At 42.6% G+C, this 20792-nt stretch overlaps 1 protein-coding gene across 1 annotated transcript in view; it reads left to right on the plus strand.

The window, feature by feature from the left end:
- PXDN (peroxidasin) overlaps positions 1-20792 on the plus strand; it is a 143620-nt gene that overhangs the window by 70390 nt on the left and 52438 nt on the right. The window contains exons 3-4 of the mRNA XM_066597760.1: positions 7421-7492; positions 19365-19436. Of these exons, the coding sequence (XP_066453857.1) occupies positions 7421-7492; positions 19365-19436 (144 nt within the window). The remainder of the gene's footprint in view (positions 1-7420; positions 7493-19364; positions 19437-20792) is intronic.

The raw sequence follows: 20792 nt of genomic DNA on the forward strand, positions 1-20792 counted from the left end.
CAGGCCCAACCCAGTCTTAATTGCACCCGGGGCATATACCCCTCTCTTTGCTATGTCCCTGCAAAGGAACAGCGCAATGCAGAGATAAGAAAAATGTATTCCAGAATGGTTGTTTCAAGGGGAAAACTAGTATTTGCTAAAATAGACATTTTTGGAAAGCTGAAAGCCTAATGCCCATGGATGGAAATTCCGCAGCGAGATTTTGCGCAGAATTTCCGCCGCTGCACGCTGCCATAGAACTGCATGCATGCAATTAATCCTATGCAGACAGACATGATTTTGATTGCAGAAAATCTGCACTGTAACAAAATCATGGCATGTCCTATTTCTGTAAGACTCGCACAGAAACGTCTTCGCTGACGCAGCGGCTCTGCTCTGCGCATGTGCGGCTGTGTGCCAGCTGGCATATTGCAGAGCAGAGAGAGAAGATGCCGGACGGGAAAGCGGGATGTCACTGCAGGGACACGGGGTCGCATCCCGCTGCAAGAATCTCACAGTCAGAATCTGACCCGGCAGTGTGCATGGGGCCTTAAGGAGCAACCATGACTGTTTTTTGTTAAAAATTCTTATAATATGACACTGTAGGCTTTTTTTTTCTTTTATAGTGTTCTTTTTCAACCCCCTTGCTTGGGAAATTTTAGTGTGAAGGTTCTCATTCATATCTGCATCTGCATATGGTGCAAACATTGTCAGTGTTTTGCACTATATTATAATTGCTTAGTTCAGACAGAGGTTACATTTCACAATTGAGTTTTCCTATAAAAGCATTCAGTCCGTTATACTGCATGCAGTGGGGCATGCTATGGAACAGCGCTTCAAGGCAGCAACTCAACTTTACTCTGTTCTCAGACAAAGAAGCTTTGTGGTTTCAAGTCTTTCAGCTGAGGGCTCACTTACAGTTAGTTTCCGAGAAAGCAATTTAACGGGGAGGTAATGAGTTGATTGTGATTACTCCACTGACTATTCCACAATGAGTCCCTACTCTCGTATGCATCGGAGGGTCTCGCACTAACAATATACATTTCACCAAATTCACTACTTCCTATTGACATCATTGTAACCAGGTAGCACATTGCAGGTCAACACAGGCTCTTAACTACAGACCCTTAGTACAGAAGCTAGCAACATGGTGCTGCCATAATAGGAGTGGAATAGAGGCCACTACTCACCAATATTCTACCCATGCCCACCATTATGTGCATGTAACACATCTACCCTGTTTCCCTGAAAATAAGACATAGCATGATTTTCCAGAATTTTTGAGGATGCAAAATGATTTTTCAGGCTTTTTGAGGATGCTTGAAATATAAGCCCTACTCCAAAATTAAGCCCTGCTAACAGTTAAATAAAGTCAATTTAAATAGTGTTCAGGCAGCTAGACATGTAAAAAAAAGTTAAACCTGTTTGATCAAAAATTAATGACACTGTCTTATTTTTGGGGAAACACGGTATATTATACTGTGTATATGTGTATATTGTAGAATTTCATCCAATCCATAGCATAGGTGGACAAGATCCACAACATTTCTGCAAAGCGATGGGCATGCTGCAGATTTGAAAATCTTTAGCATGCTCTGATTTCTGTGCCGATCTTTTTTAAAAGTCTATAAATATTTTTGTATATTAAAAATGATTGCACACATATCTAAGTCCCTGTGTAGTGCGCCAGGATGGGAGGCTAGTGTCACCGTAACAAATGTCCTTCTTCCACCCGGCTACACTACAGGGAAATGGTGGGGGGACAAGATGTTATGGGCTGGTCTCTGCTCCTGGAGATGGTGTTGTGGTGCATGTTCCCTAGTGGAAAAGAGTTCCAGGAGTTAGAAAGGGATTAACAAAGAACAACCCTTTTTTTAAAAATTTTTGCATCCAGTTGAATACAGAGTGGCGTTCAATGCAGTCCACTTTCCTGATCTCCTTGTCTAGAGATGGTGGCTAGAAGTATCATTTGTAGTGGTTTGGGGGGTCCTCCAGAATAGTCACACTTATTTGTCCTGTGACACCTGTTTATGTGCTTCCAGGAGGCATAGAACGTGCCGTACGTTGGAGAAACCTGGTTTCCCCCTTCTTCCTAAGCTAGAAGCTTAGAGCTTGGCCACAGCTGACTGCCTGTGGGCTGTATGACATGCCTCCACTGATTGGTGGGAGAGCCCAGGGCGGGAAACACTAGGCAAAGTGCAGGAAGAGAGGAGGTAGTGGAGGATGAGTTAAGAGGGAGTCGGGAGGAGAGTCTGCAGCTAGTCATCGTTGAAGGAGGAGGTTGAGTGTCAGGAGTGCAGCAGAGTGTGCAGTGATTCATCAAGTCTTCAAGGGAATAGAGGTCCTTTCCACTCTCAAGTCTACCAACAGTGAGGAGAAGAGAGTTTAAGGTCGTCATTCCACTAAAATAGTCTGTTAAACTAACCCAGTGAATTCAAAGCAAGGAATAGTTCAGAGGCCATTAAAGCTCCAATCTAACACCTGCATCTTTTACTTCCAGTAAACCCATCAGATTATAACCACTGTGGGGATTCATTACTGAGTAACCTCTAGGATATTAGAGAGAGCGTTGAAAAAAGTGTGTTATTTTCAAGTTTAGTGTTTTCAACGTGATCATCGACTGCATCATTATTAGTGCTGCTAAAACTTCTGTATTGCTGCATTACTGCCAAAAGTGAATTCTGTTCATTGCAAAGCTTAAATAAAACTGCGTACTCCCAATTTACTAAGGAAAGCTAACCGGACTTCTGTCAAGTTATTCCACCATCGTCAACTTAGAGTTCAGATTGAAGTGCTGGGATCACGTGATAAAACCACCGTTCAGATTTCACATAGTTACTACCCTTATTTGTGCCACTGTGCAACAGCCAAGCAGAACACTGTTGCTGCCACTGTAGGGAGAGATTGCAGAGCCACCCGTGACATCCATCTTTTAACCCCCCTGGTCTCCCCCACTTTAGTGCACTCTGCTTGGCTGTTGCACATTACCTGCAAAATCCATAATGCTAATCGAGGTTTTTCACTGAGACCCCAGGACAAATCCTGCAAGGTCGTACCTTGCATCTTCCTCTTTCCTTAGACCCGAGAATAAGGCTGTAGTGATGTTATTCCCTCTAACCAGCTGTTTGCACTTGTTAACTCTGCACAAGCTTACTCTTCTGAAGCTTCTGGAACTATAGAACTAGTTTTCTGAACTTTTGGGTCCTCCCAGCAGCATAGAGCGGATTAGCTGAGAAGCTGGACAAATACACTAGACAGATATTGAGTTCTGCTCAGTAACTGGGCTGGTCTATCCCCATTAACTGAGCTCTGATTTTTCCAGCCATTGACTCCAGTATATACATTATATCAGCCTATATAACAGGGAAAACGGAACAGAAGCATCACAATATAAAACTGTTTCATGGCATACTTTTCAGAACACACTTATTTTCCCAGAACTGGATTAACACTTAGTAGTGACCAGAAAAAAATTATGCAATGACTTATCTGTCTCTTGCACAGAATTTTTTTCCTTCTCATGCATTTAAAAAAGCCTTATGCTTGGTTTGCAGGCTCTTCTACTTTCAGGTTTCAGGCTGTGGAGAATTCCGAGCACTGATCAGCTGGTCTCTTTCAGCTCCTCTCTTCTTTCGAGACTGTAGCATAACCACACCCACTCAATACTACACAGCTATCTCTCTCTTGCATTCTCTTTCTCAGTAGCTGCTTGCAGTGGCGTAGCAAGGCACTGTGGTACCCAGTGCCTACATTTTTTTTTTTTTTTGTCACAGCCACTCCCCCCCCCCCCCCCCCCCCTCCACCCCTCAATTTTGAGTTGCTGCCGGGCCTATCTTGCCTGGCACTGGAGGAGCTGCTGTCCGTGCTGTGGGTTTTTCTGCAATGGGAGAACCTTCTGCTATTCCTGTCCGAGACGGAGGTCATGGAGATCCATCCTGAGCTGTGCCGCCTCCATCCAGAGTAGGGAGGACAAGAGCACAATGCCTGCCTCTGTAGATTGCTCCTCCTGGACAGCGGGCAGGAGCAGCGGAGAGGGAGAGGACCGGACAGCAGGCAGCGCCACAGCTGAGCTGTCACTCCCCACATGGATAGCACCAAGGACGGCCCGCACCTGCCACACCCCCTTCCTACGCCACTGGCTACTTGTCCATTCTTACTCACCGTTGATAATGGAAGAAAACTTACCTAGAGTGAATTACAGCCCTCTGTAATAGTAGCTTTTTCTGCTCTGTCCTCCTGACCTCCTCCACCATCTTGCAGTACTGTCATACAGCTCTCCTGTGATAGCTCAGTGGAAAGGCAGTGAAAGTGCATTCACAACAGAAAAGCAGGTTAAGGGAGAAGCAGAGAAGAAACTTCTCAGCTTACTCAAGATGTTGCTAAGATTTCAGTCCTGTAGTCTGCTGCCAAAAAAAACATAAAAATCAAACAATCTGAAATTTTGAATGAAAAACAATTAGTCTTAATTTCCAAAAGCACATTGATAAAAAAATGCAGAGGTGTACAAAGCCTTTCAGGGCTTCAAACTCTATCCATTCACAGTATTTGAACATTGCCAAAATAATCACTAAGAACTAAATGTGCTCTTCAGGATTTGGGTCCCTGGGAGCAGATCTCGGGGACTGCAGCTGCAGAATGCAATGATTTGGATCAAGCATAAGTAATAGAAGTTGTGTATGTGTCCTCATGCTGAACATCCCTTTTGCAGTAGTTCATGAGTTCTCTGGGTTTGTACTTAGAGGACATTGCCGGAAGTGTAATAATTCTTTTCTATAGCAATAACTTATAAGACCCCTAGATGAAGGCAGCATTTATTCTCCGCACAGTAAGCAGAGCTCTCTTCTGCGCTCATATTAAGAAATACTTGGATGAAGTTTATTTTGCCAAATGAGTATTATTCCTGCTTCCCTTCCCTCATTTTCAAGTCAAACTAAATCCTGCTCATAAAAGAATCTGTAAACATCCATACTAAGGTGGGGGCCGATTGGCTTTGTTTTTTGGATCTTTCTGAAGTGGATTGTTGACTGCGTTAGGCTTTGTCCACATCTGCTTCAGGGGCTCAGTTAAGAGCCTTCATTGCAGAATGTTACTTTTTGATTAAAGCCGTACATACAGCACTATTTTTCCATCAACAAAACGCACATCGTGGAAGAATCTGATGCACCCTGTTAAGAGTCAATGGATCTAAACCACCCAAAAGGGTCAAGGAAACTTTTATATACCTCGCCCCATCTTGTCTAGCAAAAATGTACCCCACCTGTTGGAGAGATTAATTGGCAGAAGGCTTTTTTTTATTCATATATGGTGGCACTGTTCTATCATATGCCCTTTCTGGGTCCTCAAATAATTAATGTTGTACAATTCGCATGCATTAGTAACAGTAGATGTCCGGTAGACTTGGCAGCATAGTCAAATGCCACCAAATTTGGGCTAAAGAGATTGATTCAGAATGCCATAGTACCAGATCGATCCTGCTGCTCTCCGGAGCTCTGACGCACTGATAGGGCAATCATAAATCCCGTCTGCACAACGTGATAGCTGTGATTGGTTCTTTGACCGCTGCTCAGCCAATCAATATAGTGCTCGATTAACCAATCACAGCCAACACATTGGCTGAGCAGCGCTCAATGAACCAATCAGAAGCATTCGCTTCCTGGAAGTGGGATTTATGAATCCTGTAAGCAGGAAGTGATCTTCTCTGGGCGGCCTCCGGAGAGGCAATATAAAGAATTTGAATGACGCATGATAATGGGTCTCAGGCAGATGGGACATGCCATTTCTGAAGGTGTGGGCATTTAAGAATCCTCAACCCACAACGTCACATATGTACCAGGAATAAATCATTGAAGGCATTACCACCCACAATGGACAACTCTTTGCCCGCCCACAGGTGCTTAATGATCGCGACCGGTGGCATCTGGTTAAAATTGTCTGTGCAAACAGAGATGGTGATATTGCAAATTTCACCACTTGCACATTCAATTTTGCTATTCTTTCTTTAACCCCTTAGTGACGGAGCTTTTTTGCTTTTTTCCATTTTTGTTTTTTCCTACTCCCTTTTAAAAAATCGTAGCTCCTTAATTTATCCATCGACGTCGCTGTATGAGGGCTTGTTTTTTGCGGGACGAGTTGTATTTTTCAATGGCACTATTTATTGTACCATATAATATACTGAAAAACTTTTTAAAAATTCTTAGCGGAGAGAAATGGAAAAAAAACGACATTCCACCATCTTTCGGTGTGTCCTGTTTCTACAGCACACAAATTGCAACAAAAATGACCTGATATTTTTATTCTATGGGTCAGTACGATTGCTACGATACCAAACTTGTATAGTATTTTTTTTTGCTGTAGTACATTTATTTATTTATTTTTTTAAGATATTTAATTTTTTTTCAATTATTTCCAGCGGTCATTTTGTGCGTGCAATACCTTTTTTTTATTTTTCCGTCTACGTAGTTGAGCAAGGGCTCATTTTTTGCGGGATGTCCTGAAGTTTCCGATAGTATCAATTTGGAATACATATGACTTTTTGATCGCTTTTTATTGCATTTTTTCTGGGAGACAGTGTAACTAAAAAAGTGTATTTCTGGCGTTCTTTATTTTTATTTTTTTCAGACGATGTTCACCGTGCAGGAAAAATAATGCACTACTTTGATAGATCGGACTTTTACGGACGCGGCGATATCAAATACATATTTTTATTTTATGATTTAGATTTTTTAATAATGGATATGGCAAAAGGGGGGTGATTTTAAACTTTTATAACTTTTTTTTTTTTTAACAATTAAAAAAACTTTATTGATTATTTTTTTTTACATTACTTTGAAGTCCCCCTGGGGGACTTTAACATGCGATGCTTTGATCGCTCCTGCAGTATGACGTAATGCTATAGCATTACGTCATACTGCTTTTTTACAGGCAGTCTTTCAAGCCACCCTGTGTGGATGGCTTGATAGGCAGTCTGCTAAGGCAGCCCTGGGGCCATTCATTAGGCCCCCGGCTGCCATGACACCTGCACGGCTCCCCCGATCTCACCGCGGGGGGGGGGGGGGAGCCGTACGGGACCCCCAAACAGCGTTCGGGGCATTTAAAGGGTTAATAGCCGCGATCGGCCGAACGGCCAAGCACAGCTATTGCTTGCGGGTGTCAGCTGTAATAATCAGCTGATGCCCGCGCTGTATGGAGGGAGATAGCGCCGCTACCTCCCTCCATACACGTCCTGCAACAGCAGGACGTAGTTTTACGATAGGGCCGTCACTAAGGGGTTAAATTGAAAGTTTGGTTCTAGTACGTTTTAGATTGTGTAATCTATACTTTGTGGAAATGCAGCAATAAGCTACTATGGAACAGCTAAAATAATGGCCGAAGGCCTCAGAGATCACAACTAAAACAAGGTGTTTTTCCCTTTATATTGAATTGTTTTACTTTTTATCTTTAGGCTTCTAAACAACAATCAGATTAAACGGATTCCAAGTGGAGCATTTCAAGATCTAGAGAACCTGAAATACCTGTAAGTTGTGTTTTTTTTTCCATTTTCTTTTATTGTATTTGTTAATTGTGAAGGATGGCAAAAGTGATTTGGCTGGGGAAATGAATGATAAAACCTTTAAGATCCTAATAATGAGCTTCTCTCTGGCCGTATCCTGGTGGAGTGTAAATGGAGTGTGTTTCTCTTTAGCAAAGTTACAGAAAAAACCAAGCATGAGCAAACAACAGTAGACTTCATTGGGTAGACCACCACTCTCATCTGTTCTTTTCCTGGAAGTGGCCACCTCGGTGTGTATGGATCCCGGGGACCATGCTCTCCTGACTGCTTGTGCATCTAATAAATCAACTTTTTTTTTTTTTCATTTTTGTAGACTTTTTTATTTATTTTTGTAGATCAGTAACTAATAAATTCATAACACCAATTATAATAGAATAGGTATGGCTGTGATCACTAGCGGATTAATGGGAGACACAACTTTGCATGTACACTAGTAGTCGTCATATATCCTGGCTCTCCTGTGTTTGGGTGTTCTCAAATTGGAAATATTTAGTACAGACGAAGTAATTTTTACAAATCTTCAGCATTAAAAGTAAAAGACAAAATCCTGCTTAATTCTGCATAAACTGGCCACACACGTTACATTAATCCTCTGGAGACAATTGCTTTAACATTGTGTGAGTTCTGCTCATATTGTATTTCCAAAGGCATTCTAGCAAATGTTTTGGTTACAGGAAGGCTATACCAACTGTTGGTAGGTTATATAAAGAGTAGTACATACATACATACATACATACATACATACATTTTCTGTTCAAACTGCCACCATGCCTCTAGAACCTCTGTTTTTGTCCAGTGAGCGATATGCGAATCTACTCCAGATTGTCCATTGAGCGGTTCACTGGCTTGTACTAGTCTTTCCTCTTGATCCTCGAAAACCCTACGCCTTGCTGAGTGACATATCTTGTGCTTCAAACGCTTAGTCTCAGCTGTGCGTCACAAGCAGGAGTTGAAGATGTAGGGATTTAGAGAACTAAAGGGGAGATCCCTGACCAATAAAAGCTACTGGACTACCAATCAGATGGTTTGGAGTGGATTTGCATATTGAGCAAGCCAGAAAAAAAATAGCAATTTTGGGAGCACAGTAGCAGTTTGAATAGAAAATAATAATGATCTTCATATAATGCCAGTAAATTCTGCAGAGCATTACAAATCCGTTTTTATAACATACATAGGATAAGATATAATGTACAGTATTAAACCGATGGATGGTTTGAACAAAAGGGTGAGGGTCTTGCTCACAAGAGCTAGCAGACTAAGAAATGAGAGTACCGCGCAAGCTATAAAAGTTTGCTGTACAATCCAGTCAAAAAGAAGGGCCATACATACATACATACATACATACATACATACATACATACATACATACATACAGCTGTATGAGACGATCACCAGTCTTATTTGTATCTAAAAAGTAACAGGTGCGATAGGATATATGGAGTGGGGGATATAGTGGTCCAGTTTCTAAGTACGAGTGTAGAAGCAGGGTAAATGGGGATGAGATAGATTAAGGACTATGGTAGGCCTACCTAAAAATATTGTTTTCAGGGCATGCTTAAAATTGAGGGTGTTAGAAATTAACCTGATTGTCTAGGGTAGCTCCTTCCAGAGAACTGCTGCTGCTCTGGAGAAATCTTTGAGGTGGGAGTAGGAGGTTTGGATTAAAGTGGAACAGTCATTAGTTGAACAGAGAGCACGGGTGGGGTGTAAACAGATGAGGGAGGAGATATATGATGGTGCAGCACTGTGGAGAGCTTTATGGGTGAGTTTAAATCCTATTCTATATTTGATGGGCAGCCATTGCAGTGACTGACACAGGATTGGGGCATCAGAGTAGTAGCTGGACATAAAAATAAGCCCGGCTGCCATATTCAGGATGGATTGGGGAGAGTTTGAGTGAATGACTATCAGAAGGAAGTTGCAGTAATTATGCTGAGTAGATAAGCGCAGGAGTAAGCAACTTTGCGGTTTCCACAGGCAGATTCTGGAGATTTTTTTGAGGTGCAGGTGACATGAGCGAGCAAGAGAATAAATTTGGGGAGTGAAGGAAATATCAAATTTGCATATGACCCCAAGACGCCGGGCGCACTGACGAAGAGTTATGGTAGTACTACACATCTGAGATAGGCATATTCGGTTTAGTTGGGTTAGTAGATGGCCGAAACACAAGAAGCTCTGTTTTTGAGCATTTTCATTTTAAGTAGCGAGACAACATGGTGTTGGAGACAGCGGACAGAGAAGTATGTGTATATTTACAACCCCCTCAAATGGTTGATGGTAAAGAGTAATGGTAATTTCTCATGACCGATTCTCTTTAGGAAGTCTGCTGTCTTGGATAACAGGTTGGTGGTTGCCTGGTGGCCTACAGAGTGGACACTTATTTGACGTCGGCTGTAGAATTGCTATTGGACCTCTTCCTGTCTGTTCGGGTTATCTTACCTTTCCAATATAAGAGTCGTAATCATCCTCTGCCCCACAACTTCAGTAATGTCTATAACTACATTTAATATGGGAAATATGTACTTGTAGGCTACAACGTGCACAGAAAATTTATGTAAACAAGCTTTGAGTATTTCACCCGGAATTTGTGCCAATTCCATATAAATGAGCCTATGTAGCATGTGCTGGAGAGTTTTTCTCTAATCATGTCCAGTTGCAGCTGCTGTCCCTCTGGTTTTACATGGAGTGGATCCAAAGTTTTGATCAGTCACAGACCTACTGATATGGAACGAGTGGAACATATTGTGGAAGCCAAGGATAACTGGGCAGGAAGTGTGGTTTCTGTTCCCACTGCATTAAAGCAAAATTTAAGTGTTAGCTACAAATACCATTGTACATGGAATGTAACTTCTCCTTCCTTAAGAACTTCTAGTATGCCTCGTATGTGGGCTGGGTGTACAACTTTCCGACAGACTCTCATTCAGTGGGGCTTTTTGTCCTTTTTTTTTTTTTTTTTTTTTTTTTTTTTAATGGAGCATTTCTAGGAATCGCAATAATTGCAATCACAAAATGAAAGCCATTTGCTTCTACGGCAGGGACTCCACAATTCTCTACACTTCATCACTCCTCTACGGGGAAGGCGCCTATATGGTAGATCTTTTCATTCTGGCTTTTGAATGCAGTGTGAAACTTTGTGCCATTTAGTCCAAGGCTATATTAGTGTTTTGGTAGCTTAGTATCCAGCACTGTCGCCTTGCAGCAGTGGAGCAACCTGAAAAACATTCTCAGTTTGTACCTATTCCTTAGGGGGCCTTCACACTGGCGAGAAAATCACATGATTTTAGCGCGATGTGAGACAGTGAAAACGCATGATTATGAAACCAATGGTTTTCAATAGTTTCATTCCCATTTGTGATGTTTTCTTTCATGCCATGTTGCGTGGAAAAAGAAATCTGAGAATGTTCTGTCTTTTTACGATATCGCCAATTGTTTACAATGGGGGCCAGCAACATCGGCCCCATTGAAAGTAAAGGGAGAACTCTATTGCAGCGGGGATGAAGGGAATCCCTGCAGTGATGCGAGGCTGTCTTCACATGAAACCGCCCCGCATCACCGAGGTTTTCACTTGGTGGGGCGCGCAATATTGGACCATGAATCATGGCCCGATATCGCCCTTGCCAGTGTGAAGGAGCTCTTGGGCTACATTTACATGTTCAGGTTTGGCCTATGGCCAACCCGACACAGATTTTTATTTTTTTTTTTTAAATCTACGGCACAGATCCAGGACTGAAAATCAGACTTCTGCCATGAGTGTGCCAACAGATTCACGTGTGCATTAAGACATGCTGCGTGTGACTTTGGCGTGCATAAAATACGTGGCGCAAAAAATACTAGTGAGAGGTCCCATTGAAATACAGGGAGGTTTTAGTGCTGTGTATTTCATATGCCCAAAATTCGCACTTTATACGCTTCATATGAGAGTGGTCTAGGCCCCATTGATTGACACTAATCTACACCTTTACTAGGCACAAATAATTAACATGCTGTGGATTTTATCATCTGCAGCAAAGTCACTATTCAATGAACTCTGTCCTAAATCAAGAATACTCGCGGGACGTGTAATTCCAGTAATCGGAGCCCACACTCTTGTTCATCAATAAAGAAAATTCTCCGACACCGTCTCTAACACACCTTGGGCCCGTCTGCATGGAAATGAAGTATAAAATATCCCAGACATTTGCATTAGCTGTGGAAGGTTGGCACGTTCTTTCAGGATTTTAAGACACAGAATCCATACCTAAATCCAGACCGCATCCTGAATCTGGGAATATGGCTGTAGGCTCCATTCATACCATGTATGTGTAGAAGCTTTTGGCCTACTCCTCCAACATGCTCCAATGGCATTTTAATGACCAGACATTTGCAAAATAATGTTCTTTTTGGCACATGTTAGGCGGAGATCATGCTGCCCATGTGCATCGAAACGTGCTTTTTAGTCGAGTAGTATATGCAAAAAAAGCTACAACTGTATATGTTATATCTATATTCTTGCAGGTTTCCGTTGGCTGCTCTGGGGTTCTCCCACATTTATCTTGCTCTGTGCTTTGTCTGGGTCAGGAAGGGTAAAAGTTGTTTCTCTTTAAGGAGAACACCTAGAAGATGTGTGAGGAGACTTATAAGGCCATGCATGCTCCTCTAGGGAATATGCAAATGGCAGATGGAACAAAGCCTCTGCAGCGCCACCTATTGGAGGGCAGCATTCCTGCAAGTTAATGTTCGATAATGTTCGAACTTTTAAACAAGGATTGGGAATTGTAAGTCATATACATAGTAACATAGTATGTTAGGCCAAATGAGAACAATGTCTATATAGTTCAGCCTGTTTCAACCTCCTTGTGCATCCAGAGGAAGGCAAAAAACCCCAAGAGGCAGAAGCCAATTAGCCCTTTCGGGGAAAAAATTCCTTCCCGACTCCCTAATGGCAGTCAGAACAATCCCTGGATCAACCTCTAATAGTTCCTACCTGTCTGTAAGACCTGAATCCCTGAATCAACAACCCACTGGTCACCTAATGTCTATACCCTATGATATCCTTCTGCTCTAGAAAGATATCTAGTTCCCTCTTAAACTCCTCTATGGATTTTGCCATCACCACGTCCTCAGGCAGAGAGTTCCATAGTCTCACTGCTCTTACAGTAAAGAACCTGGCTTTGGCTTACAATTCCCAATCATTGTTACAAGACTTGTTTAAAAAGAATCTAACATTGACTTGCAGGAATGCTGCCTTCCAATAGGTGGCGCTGCAGAGGTATTGTTCCATCTTTCTCTGGAACACAGGGAAAAATACCTGATATTTCCTCACTGATCGAAGTTTTAGACAAGGACATCACGGAGTGCTTGTATCCCCCTACACTGCAGTCTTATAAAAGCAATTCGGATAAACATGTTTACGCAATGTTGGAAAATTATCTCATATTTCCAATTTAAATTAACGAATTTCATAAGAAATGACATGTAACATTACATAACCCTCCACTTTTTATTAGGTGTCCAAATCTCACTGAGTTGCAGAGATTATGAATAGTATTACCACATTCAGCTGAAATAAGGATAGAAATACAGACAGGGGCGTAACTAAAGGCTCAGGGGCCCTGATGCAAAACGTGAGCTGGGCCCCCCCTCTGTGTATCTGTACCCGTACCCATACCTAAACCATGCTGCACAGAGACATAACTTGAAGCTTCTGGGCCCCAATGCAAAACCTGTAACAGGGCCCCCAACTATAATGCATTATTCATAGTGCTGGGCTCCCTATGTGGAGAAGAGAGGCCTTATGGGCCCCCTAAGGCTTCTGGGCCCGGGTGCAACCGCCTTCCCTGCACCCTCTATAGTTACGCCCCTGAATACAGACATTCAAGCAGAAATCAGTGCTTGATAGTTACAGTAAATCCCATTTTTCAACTAGAGAAGGAATTGTTCCCATTTTTTACCATGTTCCATTTCCTTAAAGGGGTTATCCAGAGATTAAATGTGTAACTGTTCCAGAAGTGCCAGCATTGATTACATTAGACGACCAGTTCGAGTGCCATTACTGTCAGAGTAAAAGACAAAACTCCAGCGGGCAAAAAAATGCAAAAATTAAGCAATGACAAAACATCACCGGGTCAGATGAATCCAAATTTCTGTTGCACCATGCTGATGGGAGGTCAGAATTTGCTACAAGCAGCATGAATTGATGGACCCTTCCTTTTAGCTGTTCAGAGGATGTCAGTACCCCATGTAATATGTAACAAATGCAAGAAACTCTTCTGTCTCCTATTCCTGCAGAGCAATTTTAATACCTTGTGGAATGAATTGTTGCTGTTCTAAAGACCAAAAGTAGTCTAGTGCACTACTAAATGGGGTCTCTAGTGACCATTCAGTGTAAATGATCAACTATACAGGGTCTAGTCACATTAGTAGGACCCCCAGCTCATTTCCAGAGTAACCGCCGTGTGCAGCAAGACGGGCTAGTAGTGACTCAATAAGGTGCAGGTAGGTTGTCTCAGGTATGTGGAGCCATGCTGACTGCAGTGCATCCCACCGTTGCTGAAGAATGCAATAGGGAGGATCCATAGAGCGAACATGACGAACGAGGTGGTCCTACAAAGGCTCAACTGAGTTAAACTCTGGGGAATTAGGGAGCCAGGGAAGTATTTGGAAGTCTTAGTCATCGTCTTTCAACCGCTATCGGACATTTCTACATATTGTATTGTCTTGCTGGAAGATCCCATTTGTCTTCCCTGGGGTAAATGACATTTATGGGTGTATGTGATTATAATGGATTCATAATCAAATCCTTCATAGTGCCTTTTACACAGATGAGCGGGCCAAGAGAATGCCACAGAAAAATTCCCCAGACAATAACTCTTCCGCCACCAGTGAGTGTGCTTCCAGCAATGGTTGCAGGATGTTTGTTTTCTATTTCTTGCTTTACAGGCCAACATCCATCCATTTGATGAAGCAGAAAATGTGACTCATCAGAGAAGACAACCCTTTGCAGTGGTCCAATTCCAATATGGCTGTGCAAATTAAGGCTTTTTTTCCAATGCACCTTTGCTAGCATGGGTGCAGTGACCATCCATCTGCTTTGGAGCCCCATGTGCAGTAGGGTTCACTGAATTGTTCTAGACACATCTGGTAGCCCCCTGTTCATTTTCATGGTGCGTTGCTCTACCGTAGCATATCTGTCTACCCTTGCGCACCTTCGTAGCCAATGTTCACCTCTTACATCAGTGGCACGTCGTGTTCCTGCAATTTCGGTGTCTGATATTCCCAGTGGTACCATTTGTCCACTCGTAATACTCTTTTACCACTGCAGCACTCCCACCGTTCACAAGCTGCGTGGTTTGAAAAATACTGCCACCCTTGACCTGAAAGCCAATAATCCTCTTTTTTCAACTTTGATAAATCGCCCCTTTTGCCCATGCCAACGAGTTATGTGTGAGCAGCCAGCCTATCATACACCTTTTATATACCCACCAAGCCAGCTCCTGACACGGCACGTCCTTCATGTGCTCCATACTGCCAACATCGAAAGTAGGAGGTGGTCTTAATAATGTGACTCGACTGTGTAGAAGTCATGGGTGGTGATTGAGGTTGGTGGAATCTTACCAGTTTTGTACAATTGACATGTATTTTATTGATACTTGGATCTGAATGTCTGTTGCTTGTATCTGCACTTCTTGTTTCCGAGCAGTGTGTTACCCCCTTGTAGTTTGTGTGTGCTTTACTAAAGCTTTATTTACATGTTTTAGCTGACTTCAAAGTCTTTGTTGCATGTGTGGTCTCATTAGTGCAGAAATGAAGAAATGTATTCTGTGAATTCAACGACTTGAAGAATTCTACAGCTGGAGGAAACACTTACATTGAGAGCTCTCACCCCTAAATGAACTCCCTTTTTGAAGTTAAAATAGATACAGGGTGATCATGATTAACCCTTTCCAATCCACTGTTTGACATCTTCCTACATTCTGATTGGAGCTGTACAAGCTTCAATGTCAGAAGACGTCCGACAGGGTATTCTTACCATCTACTGCCAGCCACTCCGCTGTTGGAGCCTCTCTGGCGCACACACACTGGCTTTAGCCAGCAGATAGCACCAGCAAAAAGAGAGAGCTTTTTAGGAAACCCTGAATCCAAAATTGGATTGGGAAGGGTTAAAGCATCCCTATACAGAGATGGCTAGAAAGGCATCTGCTGGCTCCAACTGAACCAAACTTGGTAATAAAACTATCCAGGAGATGCAGAAGCCATCCATGTGAAAAAACAAAATTGATTACAAATCTCACTAGTAGAAACAGGATTTTCAGCACTGTTGACTGTGCCATGTCTGTCTTTAAACCGCATGTTCACAGTTTGTCCCGAAAAGACCTCTCAACAATAGCTCTAGCAATGCCTCCTATTTGAGATCTTTTTTTTTTTTTTCACATGGATCACGTCCGCATGTGCTGGATAGTATTACCACCAGGTTTGGTTCAAATACACGCAGTAGATGTCTCTCTAGACATCTCAAAAGAGGCATTCTTTACTTGTGATCACCCTCTCTATTTTTTTTTGTTCCCATACTTTCCTACTATTACCATTTTTTTAGGCATATCTGTAACGCCTCATAGACATGACTGTATAATGGCTCTGTAGTCTTTCAGTTTGTATGAACCAGTAATATAGCACACATAGAGGTCTAGGGGGGACTTACTGTAACTCTATATGCCTTTTTTGATTTCACACAGATGGTTTTCTAGAAATAATTTTTGGCATATTTGATTGGACGCTATATTATGGACATAATCCTCTTTAGGCCGGGCTCAGAAAGCATATCTTGCAATGTGCCACCTTCAAGAGGTTTATGGCACGCATCCGGTATGCAATGAAATTGTGTAGCGCATGGCCATCGGCGCTATCTTGGCATGTATGCACACTTAATACGCACCAAGATTGAACATGTTGCAATTTTTCTTGTGCACGTGTTTCACGCAATTCGTGAGAGTGGCAACATGGCTGCCCATGGGAGATTGGTATAGAGTATTCCACGTGCAAAACCCCACACATGGAATACGCTATACTGATGCGCTCATGTTAGCCCTGCCTTAGTATAGCGTATTTTTGAGATATTCTGCTCTTTTAGCTACAGTATGGACTGTCGTCTGCCCACACATGGAGTGTCTACAGCTCCATACTTCATATGGCAGCACAGAGGAGTCCTTGCAGTCTGGTCTCCCACACATGTCTCTGCTCTGTACATGATGTCACTCTGGGAAAGAACAGAAAACGTTATTTCTCCTGGGTTCGATGTAGATATCCCACCATCTGGAATTTAATTTCAATAGTCCCACAAAGCTAATGGTATACTGAGCCAGGAGAAACACAACCGATGGGAATTTTGCATTTGATAGCTGCGTGAACAGTCGGGACATTTTATTATTTCATTAAATAGTGTTCATTTTGTTAAGTTTGGATGCAAATGTTGAATTTCACTTTTAACATCTGCACAAAAGTTGTGCAACAAGTGTACCCGGACAATGTTGTTCAGAAGGGTTAAAGTTTCTCCTTGGGGAGAGCAACTAGTAAGTGTGGGGAGACTTCATGCTTTTCTGCAAAATTAATGCAAATAGAAAAATGGAACAATGTCTCTACAGCGCCACCTATTAGAAGGCAGCCTTCCTGCAAGTCCGTGTCAGACCTTCCAACATGACTGGGAATAAAAGCCAAAGCCTGAGTGTTCTCCAGAAGGAAAAGATAGTCATGCATCACAGAGATAACCTAGGTGCTCTCCCTATGGAGAAACTTTACCCTCACGTCATGGGGCTTCAGGAACAAGAGATATGATAAATCCATTACCTAATGATGGGTCACTTGAGTTTCCTCTCTCCAGCTGTTGAAGGAAAAAAGTGCAGTGTATCATATTACACTAATGTGGCCATCAGAAGGAACCTGGACAGCATGAACAGAGCCTGAGCTTATTTCAGAGTGTTGCAATCGATGTTCTTTGTGGGCTTTTTGCTTTCCATTCCTTAAGTGTGACGTTTTGCAAAAAAAATGCCCTTTTGTGTCTTACTTGGGAATTGTAAGTTATTAGCAATTCATACTTGTCCATTTTAAAGCTTTGAAAAATTAATCTATATCTCACCCCCCCCCCCCCCCCCCCATAATCTCTGAAGATGAATTCACAGGTTGTAGTCAAGTTGCAATATGCAAAATTTCACAAAAAATCTTGATTATACTGTGATGTGTGATCTACCCCTAAAGAACATGTTAAAGGGTACTTAATGCTCTAAAGGTAATGTATCAACTGTTATTTTATCAAGTTGGTGAAGCAAGTTACATTCTCTAATTTTTATTTGTTTGCCTTTTTTCCCCTGTGCATGACTACAGGAGGGGAGGGTGGGGGCAACCATCATACAGAGGGATGCTTTACCGTAGCCACCTGGACAGCAGGAAACAATACACAGGAACTGACCCACTGACGTCTGTGGGACAGTGTTCTAGGCATGTTTTGTGACATGCAGAGGTCATTGTGCAGGGAGGAGGAGGGGGTGAGATATGGCCATCGCTTTTTGTGAATGGTGGATCCTGTTTTGATTTATTGATGTTGCCTCTTATTGGAATTCTACTTGTGATGATAATGAGAGGACTGATGAAAATGTTTCTTAACAGACCAGGACATGTCAGACTAAGGACCTAATAGCTCAGGGCTCACGGTGCGGAATTCCATCACGGAATTCTGCACCGTGAATTCACCCGTCCTCACCCGCGGCATGCTCTATTTGCCGCGGGTGTACGCGTGGACGGCTTCCATTGCAGTCAATGGAAGCCGTCCGTTCATGCTATCTTCCGCTGTAGCACAGCGGAAGATAGCGTGTAATTGCTTCCCCGCCCACCGCCGTAGTGTCATATGACGCTGCCGGGTGTGTCATGTGACGTGGCCGGCGTGTCACATGACGCAGCGGAGGTGGGCGGGGAAGCGTCATGCGAGAGCGAGGACGCCGGATCCGCAGGTAAGTTTGGGGTCTCCTGGGGGGCGCCGTGACGGGCTCCGCCGTGGAATTCCGCTGCGGAGCCCGTCACGGCTGTGTGCAGCCAGCCTTTTTGGTCAATATGGAAGATGCAGGATTTTAAACTTAAATTAAATATAGGTCGTCACATTGAAATAAAAAAAAAACTGTTTATCATAAAAGCATGCTTTACATTTAGCACAGTGAAAGAAACGAGTCAATAAGTTAAGGGAAGTGTCATCAGAAAATGACCTATTGTATAAAGAGTTCAGTGGTGGCAATAAGGGCTCCCTCACAGGGGAGTATGTGTCCCACTTATTACACGCGTATTATGGACTACACAGCAAATACTCATGTACATGCATATTTGCTGTGTGTATTAAATCCGCATATTGGTGTATATCAGGCGCCAAAATAGGACATGTTGCATTTTTTCACAAGCATGAAAAAACCCCCACAGCAATGAGTGGCTCCATAGAAATCAATGGGCTTTTCGCACTGTGTATTACGCGTGTGAAAAATACCTGCATAATACATGGGTGACATACGCCCATATGAGCCCTTGGAGTCCAAACTTGTGTTGGGACTCGGAACCAACTTGAAAAAGAGATCCTCAGAATGACTTTTTATATAACTGTTTATTAATGGGGTAAATGGGTGTTAACACTATTACATTCCTTATTACAATATATTTGTCATCTATGTTAATTGGATGCCAAATGGCCACATTCTCCATTTCTGGTTCACCCTTCATAGGTTTCATCCCATTAGGTTGACCAGTAACTTTCATGCTCGTTCATCTTGTCTCGTGCATTGCTCCTTGTGTCCCTTTTACTAATCCTGCTGATTGTTTCTTGTTTCAGCTATTTGTACAAGAATGAAATCCAGTCCATTGACAGGCAAGCTTTTAGAGGACTTGCCTCTCTAGAACAACTGTAAGTGTCCATTGTACCGTCATTATTCCTCCATCGCCGTCAGATAACTGCATAAGTGTTCTCAGACTTGCCACTTGTACTACTGTATATATGATGTAATGAACTGAGTTTTGTTACATTTGCTTGTGCTCAATGTACATTGCTTTTATGTTGTTTGACTAATGTACAGCATTTTACATTCTATTGCTGTATTTGTTATCTGTGTCTCCTGTTGACCCCGTCCCCAAACTGTGTGACCAGTATGACGGTATAGTAATCCGATTAGGTTGGGCTTCTATACATCCAAACAATTCCTCAAGGATTAACCGCCTTTGTCTGGACAGGTATAACTACTATGGAAGCCATATCTAGGTTATCCTTCCAAAGGCAAAGATTCGGTTCGCTGTCCTATCCCGGTTTCTAAATACGCATGCCAAGGTAAAGTGGCTCGATGGCAACCTTTTAGCATCTGGATCCCAGGGCTACTTATTTATAATGGATCAGTCAGAAATCATACTGGTATGCTACACTATTCTGAGCATCAAAGACAATAGACTCACAGGAAAGCTCTAACCCGCATGTGAATACAGCCGAAGGCTAGTTTTAGATGCCTGTGATTCTCTGAGTTCGGAACAGTAGATCTGTGGTCAGGCCAAGATACTTATCCTTATTACAGGCACATTATTGTGCTCGTGTGAAACTGGCCTTAGACGGTCCTCCGTGCCCGATACAGGACCTTGGGAACAAAAGTGTCTTGCTTTATCACAAAGTAACAAAATGCTTTTTTACTACTGGGACTAAATGGCTAACAACAAATTCTAGATTAGCGTTTCTCAACTCCAGTCCGCGGTACTCCCAATGGTTCATCATTGGAGGATCTACTATAGAAAAAACAATAATGGTCATTTCTGAGGCACTGACAAATGTTACAACAATTTCTGCAATGCCAAGGAAATCATCAAGATCTGACCTGTTGGAGGTATTTGAGGAATTTAAAATTCAGTTCTAGATGTTGGGTCTAGGTCTAGTCAACATCAGGGCCTCCTTATGATTTCCAAGTGAACAGGACTTCCTTCTGTCACTGCTCAATTGTTATGAGAGCTGATATTGGGTATGCCATTTGTGAGATTTCCCAAACTCTTTGCTGACACTTGGAGAGGCCATTCGACTGGTGCAACTGTGTATCAGAAAACAATAGAGCTATGGAAAATGTCAAGGTTATTGTTACATACGCGCGCTTACAACATATGACTGGGTGCAGCCGCCAGGCGTTGATTTCTCTCAGCCACCCAGTTGAGCATAGACCATAATCCAACACAATCCATCCACTACAAGCTCTTGCTTCCACCGCTGCAGGAGAAGGCTAAGGGACCTACA

This window comes from Eleutherodactylus coqui, chromosome 1, assembly GCF_035609145.1.
Source record: "Eleutherodactylus coqui strain aEleCoq1 chromosome 1, aEleCoq1.hap1, whole genome shotgun sequence".
Classification (NCBI taxonomy): domain Eukaryota; kingdom Metazoa; phylum Chordata; class Amphibia; order Anura; family Eleutherodactylidae; genus Eleutherodactylus; species Eleutherodactylus coqui.